Genomic DNA, 18,185 nt, shown 5'->3' on the forward strand with positions numbered 1-18,185 from the left:
GAGGCAGCTCCTCTGATCGGTCGGCAGCATTGAAAATAGCTGCTGTCCTCGTTTTCATCAGCCTGATAAAAAACTCATCTGGGTTTTCTAAATGGGCCAGCTCCAGAGTGAATCGCACCCAAGATTTGGATTTCTGATAGAGAGACATCTTTGCTGTTTGGGCTCCGGTGGAGTGGAGTTGGCCGTGGATGGTCAAGCCTAGAATCTTGATGTTTGAGGACTTCATCAAATGTGGAAATGTAAATTTTGGGCTTAAACCTTAGACATGTGACCACTGAATGAAAAGGATTTTTGACCTATCAATGAATTCAATCGGGTACCATTCATCTAATACACTGCTGTTGTAGCTTTAGTTATTTGCAGTACTAGAGGAATTACAGTAAGTGAAAATGGGGAACAAGTCTGAGTCAAATAAGTTCTAAAAAACTGAAGCAAATCTGCTGTTTCAGTCTCAGACCTATTTTAAGTCGACTTCTACTTTCTCAAAGTAGGAAGTAGGCTAATACCGTTTTGCATCAACAAAGCATCCATGCTGAACACCATCAAAGAAAAAAACATGTACCAAATGCCTGAACCCCATATTCAGCACACATATCCTCCAAGCTTATTCATGACTGCTCACATCTCATCTTAATTACTTCATCATCCTTCCTGCCCTTTTCTTGAAGAAATTTGTGGAAAAAAGTACACTTTACCATGGTTCTTCCATATTTTGCTCCTATGGCACAGTTGATGGGTCTGATACCTGGATTGACCTCCTGAATAAAAATGGAAGATTTTTTTTTGTTCATGCTGCTTGAATGAAACTTCATTGAGAGATTGACTTTTTGATTAAATTATAGGACTAGATATACCTTGAATTATTTCAATACTAGTACAAATTAGCGCTCGACCGCTAGATCACCAGTGTTATTGCCTTAATATTTTATTTCAGATAAGTCATACAGTGATAAGTTGATAAGTAACAAGAAATGAAATACTAGAAATACAGATAAAGATATGGTCTTTTTTTTTTATTTGACAAAAGATGTGTCCAAATTATATGTTTAAATACAAGCCATCAAACCAAAACAGTAAAATATAAACAAATTCAGATTCGGACAGAACTTTGATTTGAATTAGAAACTTTCTGAGCAACAAAAATGCAAATACCATTTCAGCACTTGTCAATTTTTAATACTAAAATAGATATACACATTAAAGTATTGAGGTTCATTACCCAGCTCTATGCACATCTGATCACTTTGGCTCTGAAGTAATTATCACTTATAATGATATATAATAAAAAATAGAGTATACATCAAATTCTCTGTCAAGAAGCTTCAAATATTACATGAATATACAGCAGACTGACAAACAAACAAAGATCAGCTGGCTGTGGTTGCAGTGGGACTGGAGATGGTAAGTGAGCACCACTCAGGCTGTAAATCCTGTTATGTCAGAGATTAGCAGCGTGCCATCCAGCGCATGCAAGGATGATGTGGAGAAAGGGAGACAAGTTCGCATTGACCTGGTGACCATAAGGATTACAGCTCCTGTAAAAGCACATCCCATTGGTCTGATTAGGATTAGAGACTTGTAAAGCGAGGTGCGATTGGAGATGGTGTGATCACATCTGGTTGGAACCAAAATGGCATTACCAGAGCAGAAGCCTGTCCCATTGGTGCTGGTTGAGATCACACACAGTTTATTGGAGAACCAAACGTTAAATCTACAGGGCAGCAGTTTTGATTGGTCTGTCGCTAGAGGTTTGTGATTTGTAAAGTCAGTTGACCACTTCTAATTTGGTGCATGTTATGCATTAATATGAACATATAAATCTACAGTTCACTAAAAATGATGTGTTGTAGAAGTAGCCTACATTTTACAGTGGAGACTTTGCATAGGGAACAGGAGCCACACCCAGATTCATAGATACAGTTTCAAACAGGGAAACAGAGTAAACAAAACCAGTGAAGTGATGTTTAGCCACTGAAGCAGCCTATGTTCCATCCCACCCCTCCAACTTCACGTGTACATAGACACACGCTCATTCTGCCCCATTTCTTCCTTCCCCTCTTACATTTTCAGTCCGTCCTACACCCATCATTTGCACAGCTCCCCCTGGTTGATACATGACAGCACTACAGACTTAAATGAATTTAAATGGTCTCTGAAATACTATAATGAAAACCTGTTAAAGTGCAAACATACAGTATCGGTTTAGTTGTGACAACCAGTGAGTGAAGCCCCTGTTTGTTTGAAAGCAATAATGGCGGCTCCTCAAGAGGAAAGTGTACCTGTTGCTATAGCATCAATTATATCAGAACTGGACAGTATATTTAATTTAAAGAGGAGCAAAGAATGGCACTAAAAGCTTTTCTTGTTCTTCTCAACTGGGTTTGTTGAGAGTTTGGTTCATCCAATTATCTGGCAAGTATTACTAACAGTTTCTGGTGCTGTCTTCCAAGATAGTTCTGTGTACCAAACAATCTGGCACGTCAGGTTAATCAGTCCTAGCCAATCATCGCAATTGTGATATCTGCCAATATATCTGCCAATTTTTTTTTTAATCCTGGAGCCCTAAATCCAATTATACATGAACAGAAACACGAATACAATACAATGTGTATAATGAATCAAACAAAATACAAGCACACAGAATATAAACCATAAATACAATTCAAGTTTTATCCAACACTACGACATGGCCGGTAGTCTGTTGCAGTTGATAATCACTGATAGCGTGGCTACACATTTGCCATATCACAGTATTAATAGTATCATGAGATATTGATTTATTTTCATCACTCTACTCTCATTACATTAAAAAATGAACAGACGTAGGTAGTGCAGAAGTGGCTTGATTATTATTAGATACCCTGAAACACTAAAATGTGTATCATATATTGTATAAAATCTTTATGAATGTCATTAATGAAAAATGGATGCAGGATCATAACATTTTTTTAAAGCAGAATTGCCTACCCTGTTGTTGTGCATGTTATCCACACATGAGCTTCACCTTACACCTTATCTCGATCTACATCTTTACGAAATCTGTGTCAAGCCCACTTATGATCCACAGTGGTGAATAATACATACTTCAACAAGAGCTGTTGATTACATTTTCATCAGTCTTTTGGGGTACTTAGTCTCCCTTAATTGAACATTCTCAAGGCCTCTTCATTGGAATAGCATATCTGCTGAATTGGAGATGACCCTGGTGACACCTCAAGTGTTTGAACTGCTCACAGTTTTCTTCTCCATTATATTTAGTTTTTGGGGTTATTATTGCCACAGCGTTGGAGTGTTTTGTGATAAAGCTGACCTGTGTACTGCATTCATTTGTGAATAATACCTACTTACCTCTGTCAACCTTTTCACTGAGAGGTGCCACTTAAACCTGGAAGTTTTTGGAGGTAATTTCAAATGTGGAAACGCACTGAAAAGTTTTCATGCTAAATGCGTTAATCAGATTTTATCTGGGGAACAGACGAATATGTTGTAGTCTTTGTTTACATTTCCAATATGTTGTCCTCAACTGTGGTGATTTCCCTTGTGTTATCGTGGCAATCCTGGTATTATCACAATGCAATTTACCATTTACCTGTCCTCGTACCCTGCCAGTCTGAACTGATATCAGAGGAGCGGTATCAAGTACTGGACTTAGGTTGAATTTTGGGGGTCATCAAAAGGAGGAATGCATCATTGACATATGTCAAAATATGAGACCGTCATGCACAAATAACAAAAAAAATGCTAACTAGCCAGCTATGAAACATCAGGAAATTCTTTTCTTAACCATTCTTTTTCTTCTTCAGCTGTATAGTGACTTTATGTAAAGAGCATAAAATCTTTAATAGAACAGGGAAATTGCCTATTGCCACATTGCAAACTCACCACACCAGTTTGACCAGCTAACACAGAAACTGTATTAGCAGTAATACTGGAGATGTGCCAGGGGTTTCTTTCTGTTAACCTGTTGGCTACAGTATGCAGTAATGTGTTATGTGGAATCTCTGTAGCGATGTCTGAAGAATTTCATGAGGCCTCAAAAGACACATGTGACAGATGTGTTGTTTTTGTCTCTACAGATCACCAGAAGCTGGAGCGAGAGGCCAGGATCTGCCGCCTGCTTAAGCATCCCAACATCGGTAACTAGCGCTCCCATTATAGGCACTGTGTGTCTGTCTGTCCTCCGTCTGATAATGTCACAAGGAGAGTTATATTTAATATATAACTGTGTTTCAAAACATACAAAGGTTAGCCTGAAGATGGTTTTGTATAGATATAAATAGAATATCTATCAAATATCTATGCTGTGCACTGGATTCACATTTCCCTCCTAAGTGCTTCAGCTTGCTTGCAGATATAGTATGAGGTCAAGAATATATTTCCCTGTATTTTTCATAGCCATTTCTTTTTACATACAATGGTCAATTGATTATCAACCATACATAGAAATATACTTTTTCAATCTTATTTTACTCACACATAAATACACACTGTCACTTTTGCCTCAAAAAGGAACACATGACAGCTTCTTTGCTCAGGTGCTCCATCACATAGGGGAAAAAAAACATTTATCAAGGGAAAAAGGTGGGACCTCATAGACTTTTATGAATTCTGAGGAGGTGTGCCCTGTTCTCTTGGGTTTGCTATGGCAACGGCGGTATATTTAAATGCTGTGGCAGGTAGCTCCTCAAAATTATGCTAATTTTTTAGCATAATTTTTTTAGCCTTTTTTAGCCTACTGTTGTCCCCACGGAAACTTGTCTCCACCACAACATCTCAGATCAAGATGTTGCACTCAATGAGTTGACCGTGTTTTGAGCCGATGGAGTGCAGGAATACAGCGGGACGAGGCGAGGTGGACTAACATTGATGTTTGGTGCTCACACACAGTCAAAGTTGATGGACAGTGTTTCTCAGATGTCTAACTTTTGATATGAAGACACTTTCTTGTTGCTGCTGTTTGCATACACCCTGACATAGATTCAAAAGGTGCAAGGTGCGTTGATGTATATTTCTATAATGATAATAATAATAATAATAATAATAACTTGGATTTTTAAAGTGCCTTTCACAAGACCCAAGGACGAAACAGTTGTAGGCTGTAGTGAACAGGTGGTGTTTGAGGAGTTTTTTAAACATGTCAGCAGGGAGAGCATTCAAGAGGGTGAGGGCTGCTATCGTGAAGGCTCTGTCTCTGAAGATATGGAATCTGGTGTGGGGAAAGGAGAGCAGGCCAGACCAGATGTTCTGGGACGGTGTGTATGGGTGAAGGAGGTTGGAGAGGTACTGAAAGGCAAGGACATGAAGGGATTTGTAGGTGAGAAGGAGGATTGTGTAGTTGATAACGATACTTAATTGGGAGCCAGATGGAGGAGGGTTGAGGTGATGTGCTGCCAGGGCTTGGTGCAGGTGAAAACCCTGGCGGCTGAGTTTTGGTCATATTGGAGCTTGTCCAGGGCTTTGCTGAGCACCCCAGACCGGACTCCATTGCAGTATTCCAAACAGGAGGTTGTGGAGACATGGATGAGGGTTTCTGCCACAGAGTTGGAGAGCGATGGCTGGAGTCTGGTAATGTTTTTAAGATGAAAGAAGGCTGATTTGGTGGATGTCACCAAAGCTGTGGAACCTCAGAGGATGGGCAGATCGAGCACCCGTCTACATCAAGAAGGAGATCTCCAACCTTCCAGAGCAACACCTTGGGGGCCACAACCATGAGCTCTGTTCTGTTGCTGTTGAGTTTAAGTAGGTTTGTTGTCCAAACCTGGTTTCTCGAGAATAGGGGCTAACTGAGGCCATTTTGAAACAGGAGGGAACTGTGGTACCAGTAGTTGCTGATGGATAGAGTCGACTTTGGCCTGGAAGAAATCCAGGAACTTGGAGCAGCGGTCCGGGTCACCTGGAGGTTGGTTCATTGGGGCGGAGTAGGTGGTTAATGGTTGACAACAACATTCTGGGCTGGTTTTGCTGTTTGCTGATGAGAGTGAAGTAGTATTGTGTCTTGGTTTTAGAGAGAGCCTCTTTGTAGTAGCTCACATGATCTTTTTAGTCCTTCAGGTGGACAGTCTCTCCAGTAGATGACCAGAGGCCTTCATGGATCGGAGTTCAGTGGTGCACCATGGGGCTGGACAGGTGAAGGAGACAGCGTCTTTAGAGGCCAGGTGGTTGGTTAATATATTCGTGAGTCAAAGTTACAGAAACAGTCGGACATAGCCCCCCTTATTAGTTTGTAATCCTAATCTGGATTTCTGAAGATGTTCAACCATGCAACAAACAATACTGATAAAGCATACTCGCAGCTTTAGACCCCCAGCGTACAAACCCTAACCTTAACCCTAATCACTTTTTTTATGGATACATGCCCTACCCTAACCCTTACCCTAGCCTTGATCAATGATCAAGGACCTTTTTACTTTTTAACATAAATTTAAACCAACAAGTTCTGCCTATAGCCATTTTGTTGTGCTTAGTATAGTTCAATTGTGCTATAATCTATCTTGTGTAATGGCTATGTCTACAAATAGACCACATCTGCTTACATGGCTCCCTTCCCTCCTATCCAACACACACACACACACACATACACACCACCCCCTCTCCCCTCCCTCCTTGCTTTTGGAGCCACAAAGGCTAAGAAACTGTAATTACCACCTCAGCAATGACTTTGACACACAGTGAAAACTGGCATTTATTTGTTGTCTGGTCCCTTTTTCTTTTGTGAAAATGAGGTGTGGAGGGTTGGGAGCAACAAACAATTGCAGGATAGGGGATTATTTGGTTTGCTGCTTCTCCTGGAGTCAGAAATGGACCTACCGACATGCCACCGAATAGGGTTTTGAATTTTTGTTCTTTGTTTTACAGATCTTTGTTGCCATGTATACAAATACCAGAACCAAACCAAGGCTTTACTTTAGTGCAGCATGGTTGTTTTTTTTTTGACAGTTGCAGCTTTAGTAGGAGGTTAGTATAAAACCACCCCAAACAGCTGTTTAAATAAAAATTAACTCTGTTTCACATGGTTGCTTGATGTTGTTAATGAATAAGGAAAGACCCATTTAAAGCCCCACTTTGGATTTTGAGGCTGACATTGATATTTGAGAGTAATACATCATTAATGATATTGACAGTGATATATCAGCCAGTACCAAAAACATTTGATAGTAATGCTCTTTTACAGTTGAAGAATTAACTTTATTGTTAGAGTAATATTTAATTTTGCTTTTGTTGTTACCCAATACCAATACATCGGTGATAACCCAGCATTATTTGGGCCCACATATGTGTCAGTCAGGCTCTCAGACCAAAGTTTATTTTCCTGATGTCTTTTTATCTGCAATGTTTTGCACATTATGATGGCTGAAGAACTTTTTTTCTTCCAAGACTTCATCTTTTAAGGAAAACTATAAATTATATAAATTATATACCACTGATTGCTTGTCTTTATTGCCCTGTTGGGTCAATTCTTTTAAAAAAATTCTGCCACATTTCAACAGTAGATCTCAACAGCTAATGGTTTGCTGATCCCAGTCACCCTTAGTCAACATTCCTATGCCTGTCAAGTAGGGGTGTGCGATATGACGATATTAGATCGTGAAGGATCAGAATGTGTAGACGATCTGCCAAAGTGCAGAGATCGTGGGATCGTCTAGGGCACGTTCTATAAATTGCAGTTCTATGCTGATGCACCGACGCACCAAACATATGGTCGTCAACCTGACCGACCAATCATAGCGAATTACAGGCAGTGACGCGCTTTTCTTACCCGCCTCCTTGTTTATGTGTGTAGCGGTAGCCGCATGGAGAGCCATGGCTGAAAGCCAAACGGAGGAGTTAGTCGCTTTTTTTAAAAAAACAAAACAAAACAGAAAAAGAGCGTTTCACCATCTCTCATCTCTGCCAGTTAGCCCCTCCACCTGCCGCCTCTCTCTCGCGCACGCACGCACGCACGCACGCACGCACACACGCACACACACACACGAGCGCATGGATAGGTCGCGCTTGGCCACTAATAAACGGTAAATTGTACAGTGTTCAAATTCCTGCAACCCCCCCACCCCCCGTCGGATAGTCCGACCACTGACGGACTTATTTGACCCTTTTCAATAAGCTGTTTAGTGTTTGGATACTTAAATCCTGTTAAAATGACTGTGTTGAATAAAACAAACAGTAATGTCTTCATTGATATTTTACTTTCATGTTTATTGAAAGCTACCTTTTATGTTGCAAGAGTGCACTTTATCAGAGTGTTGTTTACCTTTTAGTATGTTTACGTTGTTTGCACATGTTGGCAAAACTGCAACTATTTAAATTAAAATCTGTTCAGAAAGGTTCTTTGGCCTAAGTTGTCTGTTTTTCTTTTTTTGATTTAAGATCGTGATAAAATCGAAATCGTGATTTTATTTTTTAAAAATCGTGATATGATATTTTTGCCATATCGCCCACCCCTTCTGTCAAGCCTATTCTCACATGGCATGCACTTGCAGTGCTCCCCCATTGCAGTTACATTTCTAGGGATCTATGATTTCCACGATCATGGAATCGCGGACGGAATTGCGGAATTGTTCGATTAAAACGGAATCTATTTTTTAACACGGAATGTCGCGGAATTTGACATAATTTCACTGAAATGCTGTTTTTACATTTATCAAGAAATTGCAGCTCCTGAAGTTTAGATATTGCACTTCACAATATTGCAACTTAGATAATAGTTTTGATTAACTCCTCAGCTGTAAATGAAACAGAAGACCCTTAAATAAATACAGTTTTATGAAATCCTCCGAGAACGAGTTAACAGTTATTGATACCAGCATTGAATGTGTCACTGGAGATTTTAATTTCTCACCTGCTCACACACCACAGTCCTTTGAGACTAATCTGTCTCCCCTCATTGGCAGGTAGCAGATAGCTCTGGTCTCATTACTATTCCATTCACACACCATCCAGCCCTAGGAAAGCCCTCATTCCTTAGGGGTCATCGTGGTGATAGAGCTCTTAGATGTCAATCAGGAGACAAGCCAACAGAAATGTTAGAGAATCTTTTCCAGGGAATCTTTCCCGTTTTTAATCGTATTATCTATCATCTCCCACTCTGGCCTGTTTGTCTTTCTTAAGCACTAAAATTGAATGATCTTGATATGACATGACACCCAATACTGGCATCAGTCTTTCATTGTTGGTTGAATTACCAATGGAGTCATTATTCGGGCAATATATTGAAAGTAGAGGCTGATGTGTTCCCTGCTAACCTAAAGAGAAGCTAAACACAAACCAAGTATTGTCTGTTATTTAAACATAGAGCCAAAATCAATTGTAGCTAAGCTTTCAATTCATTCTAATCTGTTAAAGCTGCAGTATGGTGGCTCTATTTAGTAATTGGTTATATTTATTAACCTGACTGGTCTTTGGCTGGGTTCCATATGAAATGAACATCAGAGATGCTTTGCTACAAGCAAACCAACTGCAGGAGCTACTTATGAATACTGTGCAGCCAGTTCTTCACAGCGCTCTTTGGTGGCAGGTGGTCTGAGCACTTGCAATGTTGAGAAAGACTAGTAAACAGAGCTTGGAGGTCTTGCTGTACAGATTGACCGAGCTGAATGCTGGAGGAACACCCAGCCATTTTCGTACAAATTTGCTGCACAGTCTCTCCATTGCTTCTACATGAGTCATGGAGAAGTCATGCAGCAGGAATGGCCATTTGAGTCTGGATATGATGCCATACTGAAAGCACCTTAAAACTCCTGAGAAGCCTGGTTGTTGTCAATTGCCTTGAGCCCGATGTTTAGTTGGGCTGTGGTTTCTATGAGGTTACCACCTTCCTTCAAGGTGCTGTCATGGTGCTTTCCTAGACATCATATTCCTTGTTCTTGAATTGTTGGAATCTCTGCTCCTTCAATACTAAGGCAGGTTCACAACGCATGCACACTGTGCTTTAATGATTAGAGAGGCTGCTTTCAGTCATTTAAAGGTTTCCTCTCCATGCACGTAATAATGTCACTATAGCAAACATCATGGCTCATTTAAGCAGTAAAACTAAAATCTGTGATCATAAACAGGACAGTACAGAGGATACTCTCCAGAGGTAATGGCAGCGATGGACCTCAGGAGTCAGGGAGTTATAAATAATGAATGAAGTTAAACTATACTCTGTCTCGTATGTAAACGCACGCATCATCACTCTTAAGGGGGAGATGCACATAATGTTTCTGCTGCTGGAGTCCATTGCAGGTTATGTTATAAGTATTTTTATCATCAAAGATGAATTATTTCACCCACCCACACCTCATCCCCTATTAATCAGAATGATAGTTCTTATGACCTGTCCTGTCCAATCAGAGGACTGAGATCTGTGCACCACATTATGCACACAGAAACACACCGCGTGCTCCTCCTCTTCCAGTTAAATAGAGCTTTTTCTCATATGAAAAATAAGTAGTTATATGCCATATACCTGCACCACTGGTTAAAGTTATACCACAAGTTAATCTGGCTGTACCGCACTCTACCATTGCCAATTAACATCAGTCTCCACACTGCCTTCGAGCTGTGCGAAAACATATATCTTAGCCTGTATGTTTCCCTTTTAGGGTTATGCAAGTACAAACAGTAACTTAACGTTACACATCTTTAGTTTACTTAACTTAGTTCACAGAAGAGCTATGAAAGTTAAATATCAGCCGAAGCAGTCATTAACATAGCGTTACACTGCATACATCCGCTTCCTATTCAACCAGCCAAAATAAGGACAGCCCTACTCTGCCATTGCTGATCACATTGTGGTCAAACAAGGTATAAAGTGAAATCCTGTGAAGAGAGGAAGGAACGAGTGTTACCAAGGAAGTGTCCTTGAGGGGGTGTACTTTGTCTGCAGTGATGTTGTGGTGTGTGTCAAGTGGCATCCATATGAATGCAAGGACCCACGGTTTCCCAGAGGAAGATTTAATTGTAGTGAAATGATCACTGATCAACTGCCTTCAACTGTTTTAATGTCAGTTCAGCTGATAAAAGCACAGATCACTGCTGGCCAGAAATTGAAAGCCTGCTACCTGAATGTTCTGTTGAACCAAGGCAATTTCTGCAACTATTGACTGATGATCCATTTTAGTCACTTTTCAGGAAAAAAAACAACATTTTGCCTGTACCAGCTTCCAGCTACCAGTATTTTCTACCTTTCTATGATTTATATCAATGTAAACTGAAAATCTTTGGGGTTTGGACTGTTGTTGGGACAAATTAGCAATACATTGAGCTATTAGAACTTTTATAGGCTAATACTTTTTTTTAGTCGGTAATGAAAACCATTTTTAGTCACACCCCCAGGTTAATATTTTCGAGGAGGGCTACTCCAGGTATTTTATAATCTTGTGTTGTCAAGTTTTTTATCCATAAAGTGTTCGCTTGCTGCTGTTAAGGATATGTTTGCTTGTGCATTTTAGTTTATCCATGACTAGTACTTAAATGTTAAGAATACATTTCCATAAGAATGTTACCTTGTTAGTCAAAGCTGCCTCTGTCAGAATAAAATGATCATTTTTCTAAGATGTCTCTAGATTGGAACAGATTCAACCCCTGAGCTAAGGCCACAGTAGGCACTCCAGTGCTTGTCATATGCATCTTTTTAGTCTCATTCTTGCACTCTTTGTCCCTTCACACCATGTCATTTCATGGTCATTAGGCAGTGTAGCTAATTAGCCCTGTGAAACCTCAGCGTTGACAGATTTCTTACCTCTCTGCTGCCTTCATCCTATTCTTGTTCAGCAAAGTGACAGTGTCAGCCTTGCCCCCTAACATTCCTGCTCATTCAGAGCCCCTGTGGGCTAAAAATTGAGCAGCAAGAGTGATGTGCAAACTTCAATAGCTGCCAATCAATTCAAATGCAGAGGCATGTTAGTGAGTTTTATGAAACCTCAACTTGAAACAATGCCGTCTTAGACTAGTACGTCTCTCATGGTGAGCTCACTGGATGTGGATCTTTAAAACATTGTAAAGGACAGATAATGTGTGCTAAACACTCAACATGCTACATGTAAAGGCTGATGCCTGTACATTATCAGAAATTAATGAAGTCCATTAATGAGTCCATTAATTCCTGATTAAGGATACCTTGTTTGGACATTATCATGCTTGGTATACCATGAAACTAAAGAACCACTATAAATTATTATTTTCAATCATTTTGTGATCAAAATCTAAAGATTTTACTGGCCATAACTGTGCTTCTCCTTAACCTATGAATTTCAGTTTTTAATGACCACATTTGAGGGATCATTACGAAAAATGTGTATGTGTCAGCCGATATATCGATGACAATTTTTACCCCTAATATTGGTATAGGCATCAGTCCCAAAAATCAAGTATTGGTCAGGCTTTAGCTGGAACAGTCATTACCATCTCAGGTTCTTATGCAAAAGAAACGTTGTTCAGTACCTAGTCAATAGGACGAGCCTTAGGTATGACTTGGCTACTGAGTTGCATGGTGGGTAATGTACTGTATATCTAACTAGAAGCATCTCCTGTTACTAAGTTGCATGGTGGGTAATGTAGGCACCAGGTTTTGAAAAGGAATGGAGAAAGGAGTGTGTGGAATAAAAAAGTGATATCTCTTGTTCTGCTGTATCAGTTTTGATCATTTGTTTTTAAACTGTTCAGATGGGTCCATAAGTGTTCTCGGAGTGCAATACAACACTAGTGGACCTCTTTTTCAAAACCTGGTGCCTACATTACCCACAATGCAATTTAGCCACTGAATGACATTAATGGAATTTATCAGTTTACATGTTGCTTCCTCTGGACCTATGAAAGGCTATTTACTACTTTGTTTCACATATGCAGTAGTGCTCCCCAAGACCTATAAACACAGTTTAATGTGTAAAATTGGTGGAGGTACCCTACCCGTCATTGGAGAAGAAAGCATGCTTTTTGTATAAGAGCAGCAGACTCTCATACCATCATAGCCCTCGGTGTCTTACGATCATCCAACCTGACTGGCTGGACCACCCCAGGGAAGTAGAGAGTCAGAATAAGAGGCATGCTAGTCCAGCTCGGTTTGCTCGGCTGCTTCTGGCTAAATGTGACAAAATGGGACCCAGGCTGGCCAAACAACGTGAAAACAGAGACTGTTTTGTCCACAGAGACCCGTCTCCACCACATCATCTCAGATCAAGCTGTTGCACTTTACGGGTGGGCAGTTCTTGTTTAGAGCTGGCAGAGCGCAGGACTCCAGTGGGACGAGGAGAGCTGGACTCTGTGTTTATAATATCGATGCTTGGTGCTTACACACAGTCGAACACAAAGTCAAAGTTATCATTACCATCATCATACTGCTGTTTACATACACCCTGATGCAAATTCAACAGATTCACTAATTCTGTGTTGCATAAATTACCTTGTATCTTCTACTGTAAGTACAAGAGTTTGAGTCAGAATGCGGTTAGCCAAGCTTAGCATAAAGTCTTTAGCAAGACACTGAACCCTAATACTCTGGCTGGGCAGGCCAGCACCTTGCTTGGCAGCTCTGTTACTGTGTGTGTGTGTGTGTGTGTGTGTGTGCGCGTGTGCGCGCGTGCGCGCGTGCGTGCTCTTGTATGCGTGACCTGTTTTTGTTACCTTCCTTTTTTTACATTGGCGTTCAGTGCTCAGTTTGTGGTTAAATGGAAGTGCTCATAATTCACACTACTGCCAAATGGCAGGTTGCCTGGTGCATTGGAGTACATAATTAGATAACTTTTTTATTTCTCTCCTTCCCAGTGCGGCTTCATGACAGCATATCAGAGGAGGGATTCCACTATCTGGTCTTCGACTTGTAAGTGCAAGACTTTTATTTTCACTTTTTTGCACCTTACAAGACACTGCAAATGGTTAAACGAGTGCTTAATACTCAGCACCACACATTCATGTCATGCTCTGCCGACAGCTGTCAATCACGTCCTGTCACCAAGGCACCATGGGAGTTCAGATGTGGCGCGTTTGCCTCCTCTTTGCTCCATCTGTCACAGCAGTGCCATGTGCTCAGTCAACACACAGCCACACTATGTTCACATTCTGCACAAAATCATCACTTTTATGCTCACATACACGCACACTGAGACAAAATACAAATGAGCTTGATTGCATCATGTAGGATCATATTCACATCTTTCAGCTCTCTAAATTATAAATAATGATTAACACAGATGACAGGTAAATACATGTATTCAGTCAAATGTTTTTATTGTATTATTTACACGTGTGCTTTTCCTACACATACATGTCAAAGTCTCTGCAGACACAAAACTGTATTCAAAGAGCTCTCAATATCAAATAAGAAGAAATCAAAGTCTAACTGAAATTAAATTGCATGTTATTTACTGCTGAAGATCTGCTCTGTAAGTTGCATACCCTGTGCTCTGTTTTGAGTAAAAAGAAAGAAAGACATTTTTTGGTTAATGATGACCAGACTGCCAGATGACTTCTACAGGAATGTATTTGTCACATTTCTCAGCACTTAAATTGGATGGAATTTTGAAACATTACATTTGTTAATTGAGATTTATGTGAATTTTGCATCAGCAATTACTGTGCACATTCATTAAGCATAAAAAGTGAGATATCGGCCTCATTACCATGAAGCATTTCACTGCATTTAACTTAAAAATGAAGGAAAGTATAAGTATCTTGGTATGACCATGAAAGTCCAAAAAAGCTACCGTAAATGTGCTTAATGTTAACAGCAATGTTCAAACCCAGAGAAATCTGTAATTTAATTCAAATTAACGGTGTGATTTATTTGGTCGGCTGTTGCTATAGTTTTTGGGAGAGAGTCAGAGTGAGGAAGGAAGTCGGCATACCTGACTACACATAACATGAATAAAATTTTATGACATCATCTCGTCTGCCTGAGTTAACTAGATAGATTTTCATCGGCAATAGGTTGTTTAACAGTGAAGACAACAACTCCCATGAGCCCACATTACTTACATCTTCTGTTTTGTTTTTCATTGTGAGACCCCTATCAGCAGAAATGACATACTATGAATTTAATGCATCAAGCTCTTTTTCTCTAGTTTGTTGTCATCCTGTATCTGTACACCTGTATACCTAATTTGTTAAAAAAGCAATCACCATTGTTTAATCATCGTAACCTAATATCCTGGGCATTTACTGTCACTTCATGTAATCATCACTCCTTCATTCCCTCTCTGTTGTGTATTGTCAGCTTGTCCAACAGAAATTATTTTAAAAGCTACAATTGATTAAGGGTATGGGCAATAATTAAAGGGGTTATAGAGTACAGAAGGTATTCCTGTCGTGGTTAAAAAACGACACAGAAATAAGTGAAGAACCTGCCTGGAATAATGATTAGACACAACAATACTGCAGTTGGCTAATGCTGATTGACCATCTACTAGCTACTATATTATTAAACTTTTTTTATTGAACAGAGTGAACTCATTGTAAGAGATTTTGAGAACTGGATTCAGAAAAAATCATACTAAACTTCATATTTTGGTCACTTCCTGACTGCTGAATGAAGGACAACAGTCTACACTCTACAGAGCAGACACAAAGTTCCATGAATCCAAAACGGAAACATTTGCTAGAAGCCATGGAAAAGATTTTACCTTAAAAGTATTTTTCCATATTTTGTGAACATTGACCCACCGTCCCACTTTTAAACGTTTTTAAAAGCAACTCCATTGATGTTATACATGAAATTTACATGGCTAGTGAAAACAGTGGTATAATGTCTTATGTCACTCTGACAGAGCTTTGTCAAGTCTAAGAAGAAAAACCCTGATTATACCATGGTCTGGGTGAATACTTGAGTCTCGTTGGCTGCAGGGTGTCAATTAATTTCTGAGTCATGGACATCTACAGTATTCATAAGAACCTTATGGGATGGTAATAATTGTTCCAACTATCAGTCAAACACTCCGGTGTTGCAGGGAAACAAGAGTTATGGCTTGTGAATAGGGGTGGGACAACATCTCGATACGGCAAAATATCATTGTGCTTCCTCGTGCATTACAATTATACACTGGTGCCAAATATCAATATTTTAATTTAAAAAATAAGGCACTCTAAACAGATTTCCCTGCTAGTTTTCCGGCCTGTGGCGTGTATCATATGAATCAGGTAAACTTGAAAAGAAGTTAATTGACCTAAGAAGACCGTTGGTTTAGAAAGTGGCTAATGCTAATGTTGTAAGTGAACATAAAGCGTTGAATGCAACATTTAAAGCAAAGCCTCCTTTCTCGTCCCCGATGGCTGCCAGTATTACAAAGTCCATCACTGGGTTTAGTTGCAAGGACCTCGCCCGTACAGTGTGGACGAAAATAAAGGAAAGTAAAAATAAATAAAACACTGGAACCAAGGTATGAAATGCAGAGCAGAAAATATTTCACCGATAAAGCTATTCCTGCTCTTTATGATGAGATGAGAGGAAAGTTGGAGGATGCACTCCAGTCTGCACAGAGAATTGCGCTCACCTGCGATGGATGGACTTCACGGGCCACAGAGTCCGTGAGTATGTGACAACCACTGCCCGTTTTATTGATAACGAGTGGGAAAAGCACTCCTACGTGCTGAAAACAAGGGGGAGGGGAAGTGCACTCACCTCTGAGCATGCTGATCAGTTGCTGTTGCTGAAGAACATGCATATTTGAGGATGAATTGAAATGTTCTCAGGTTTATATAAAACACGTTGATAAGCAGTTAAATATGTCCAGATATACACAACACAAGTTTGTCATGCTTTAAAAAGTTTAACCACTAAAATGTGTTGAGGTTTACATAAAGACAAGTTTGTTAAGCTTCTAAAACGTATAAGCATAAAATGTGTACAGGTTTACATACGTTGGTTATGCTTGCAAAGCACAAAAAATTGTATTTTTATATCTGCCTTTTATAACAAAATTTAATTTCACCATAATTTAATTTCAGTTCTATAGTTGTGTAAATTACATTTCCAGACTTGTCCTGCTGCAGAACTGTGCTGTTTTCTAACAGTTTGGACTTTTGCCAGTCTATGTGATGGCACATATGAACAATGACGAGTTACAGTCACTGTGTTTGTAAAAGAGGCACTATGCTAAGACTTAGTACACTTTGTGTTCAGTGTTTCATCTCAGTTTGTGTCAAATTCTGTGAAACTGACACCAAATTGCAGTGAATAAATAGAGAGATCCTGCACTTTACCTTTTTTATCGACATTTTGTATTCTTCAGTTAGACAGATTGTGATTTATCGTTATATGATTGTCTTGCAATATATAGATTATTGCAGAATTGCTGTATCGTGATAGTATCGGTAATGTGGGCCATGTATCATATCGTATGGTACCCTGTGGTTCCCACCCCTACTTGTGAACAGACCCCATTAACTGTGTTGAGTGGAGTTTAAAAGAGTTTGAAAGATGTAAACACTACCAGCATCATGAGAATTGTAAAATATAAAATAAAAATTGATAAGAGAAAGACCTGTGTGCTCCCGTTTCCTTTTGGGCTCAACTACTTAACTTGTGGATCGATATCTACTGTACATGAACATATCATTCTCTGAAGTCTAAAGGCTGACTCATAGCATCATTTACAGTGCTCTACTATTACTGCACCTCCATTATATTATAGATATGCTCATGTTGGAAAAGCACTTTGGCTTTTAGCTATAACCTCATGGAGAGACATGGAAAACTCTTCCAGCTGAATAAACAATGTCCATATACTGTGTGACCACATCTGCTGGAACATGTTATCGTAGTGATTTCACCATTTTGGCACAGCGTCATTCTTTTGGCCCAGCTGGTCTGAAAAAGAATCTCTTGCAGATGAAATTTACAACTGCAATATTATCAAGACTTTTTTTCTCAATAGACACAAACATGAACATCTGTGATTTTACACTTCACTTCTTTTCCACATGTGTATTTTCTTTCCAATGTTCTCATTCTGTTTCTGTTTGCCACTTCATTTGTTTCTCCTCCAGAGTTACCGGTGGTGAGTTGTTTGAGGATATTGTTGCCAGGGAGTACTACAGTGAAGCTGATGCCAGGTATGTGTAATGCTCTGTTGTGTTGATATTTCTCAATTTATTGAATAAATGTGAAGTGGAACCCATTGAGTCTACTTTGGCAAAAAAGGCACATTCAAGCAGATACACAGTATAGAACAGCTAACAAAATTATATCAATGTAAGTCATAAAATTGCATTACCTA

At 39.6% G+C, this 18,185-nt stretch overlaps 1 protein-coding gene across 4 annotated transcripts in view; it reads left to right on the top strand.

Annotated features, from left to right (window-relative positions):
- The window catches only part of camk2d1 (calcium/calmodulin-dependent protein kinase (CaM kinase) II delta 1), a 101,068-nt gene that overhangs the window by 39,954 nt on the left and 42,929 nt on the right, over positions 1-18,185 (top strand). For all 4 annotated transcript variants that reach the window (XM_073474557.1, XM_073474558.1, XM_073474556.1 and 1 more), the window contains exons 3-5: positions 4,077-4,136; positions 13,741-13,795; positions 17,956-18,021. In XM_073474557.1, coding sequence (XP_073330658.1) covers positions 4,077-4,136; positions 13,741-13,795; positions 17,956-18,021 — 181 coding nt within the window. The remainder of the gene's footprint in view (positions 1-4,076; positions 4,137-13,740; positions 13,796-17,955; positions 18,022-18,185) is intronic.

This window comes from Pagrus major, chromosome 10, assembly GCF_040436345.1.
Source record: "Pagrus major chromosome 10, Pma_NU_1.0".
Classification (NCBI taxonomy): Eukaryota; Metazoa; Chordata; class Actinopteri; order Spariformes; family Sparidae; genus Pagrus; species Pagrus major.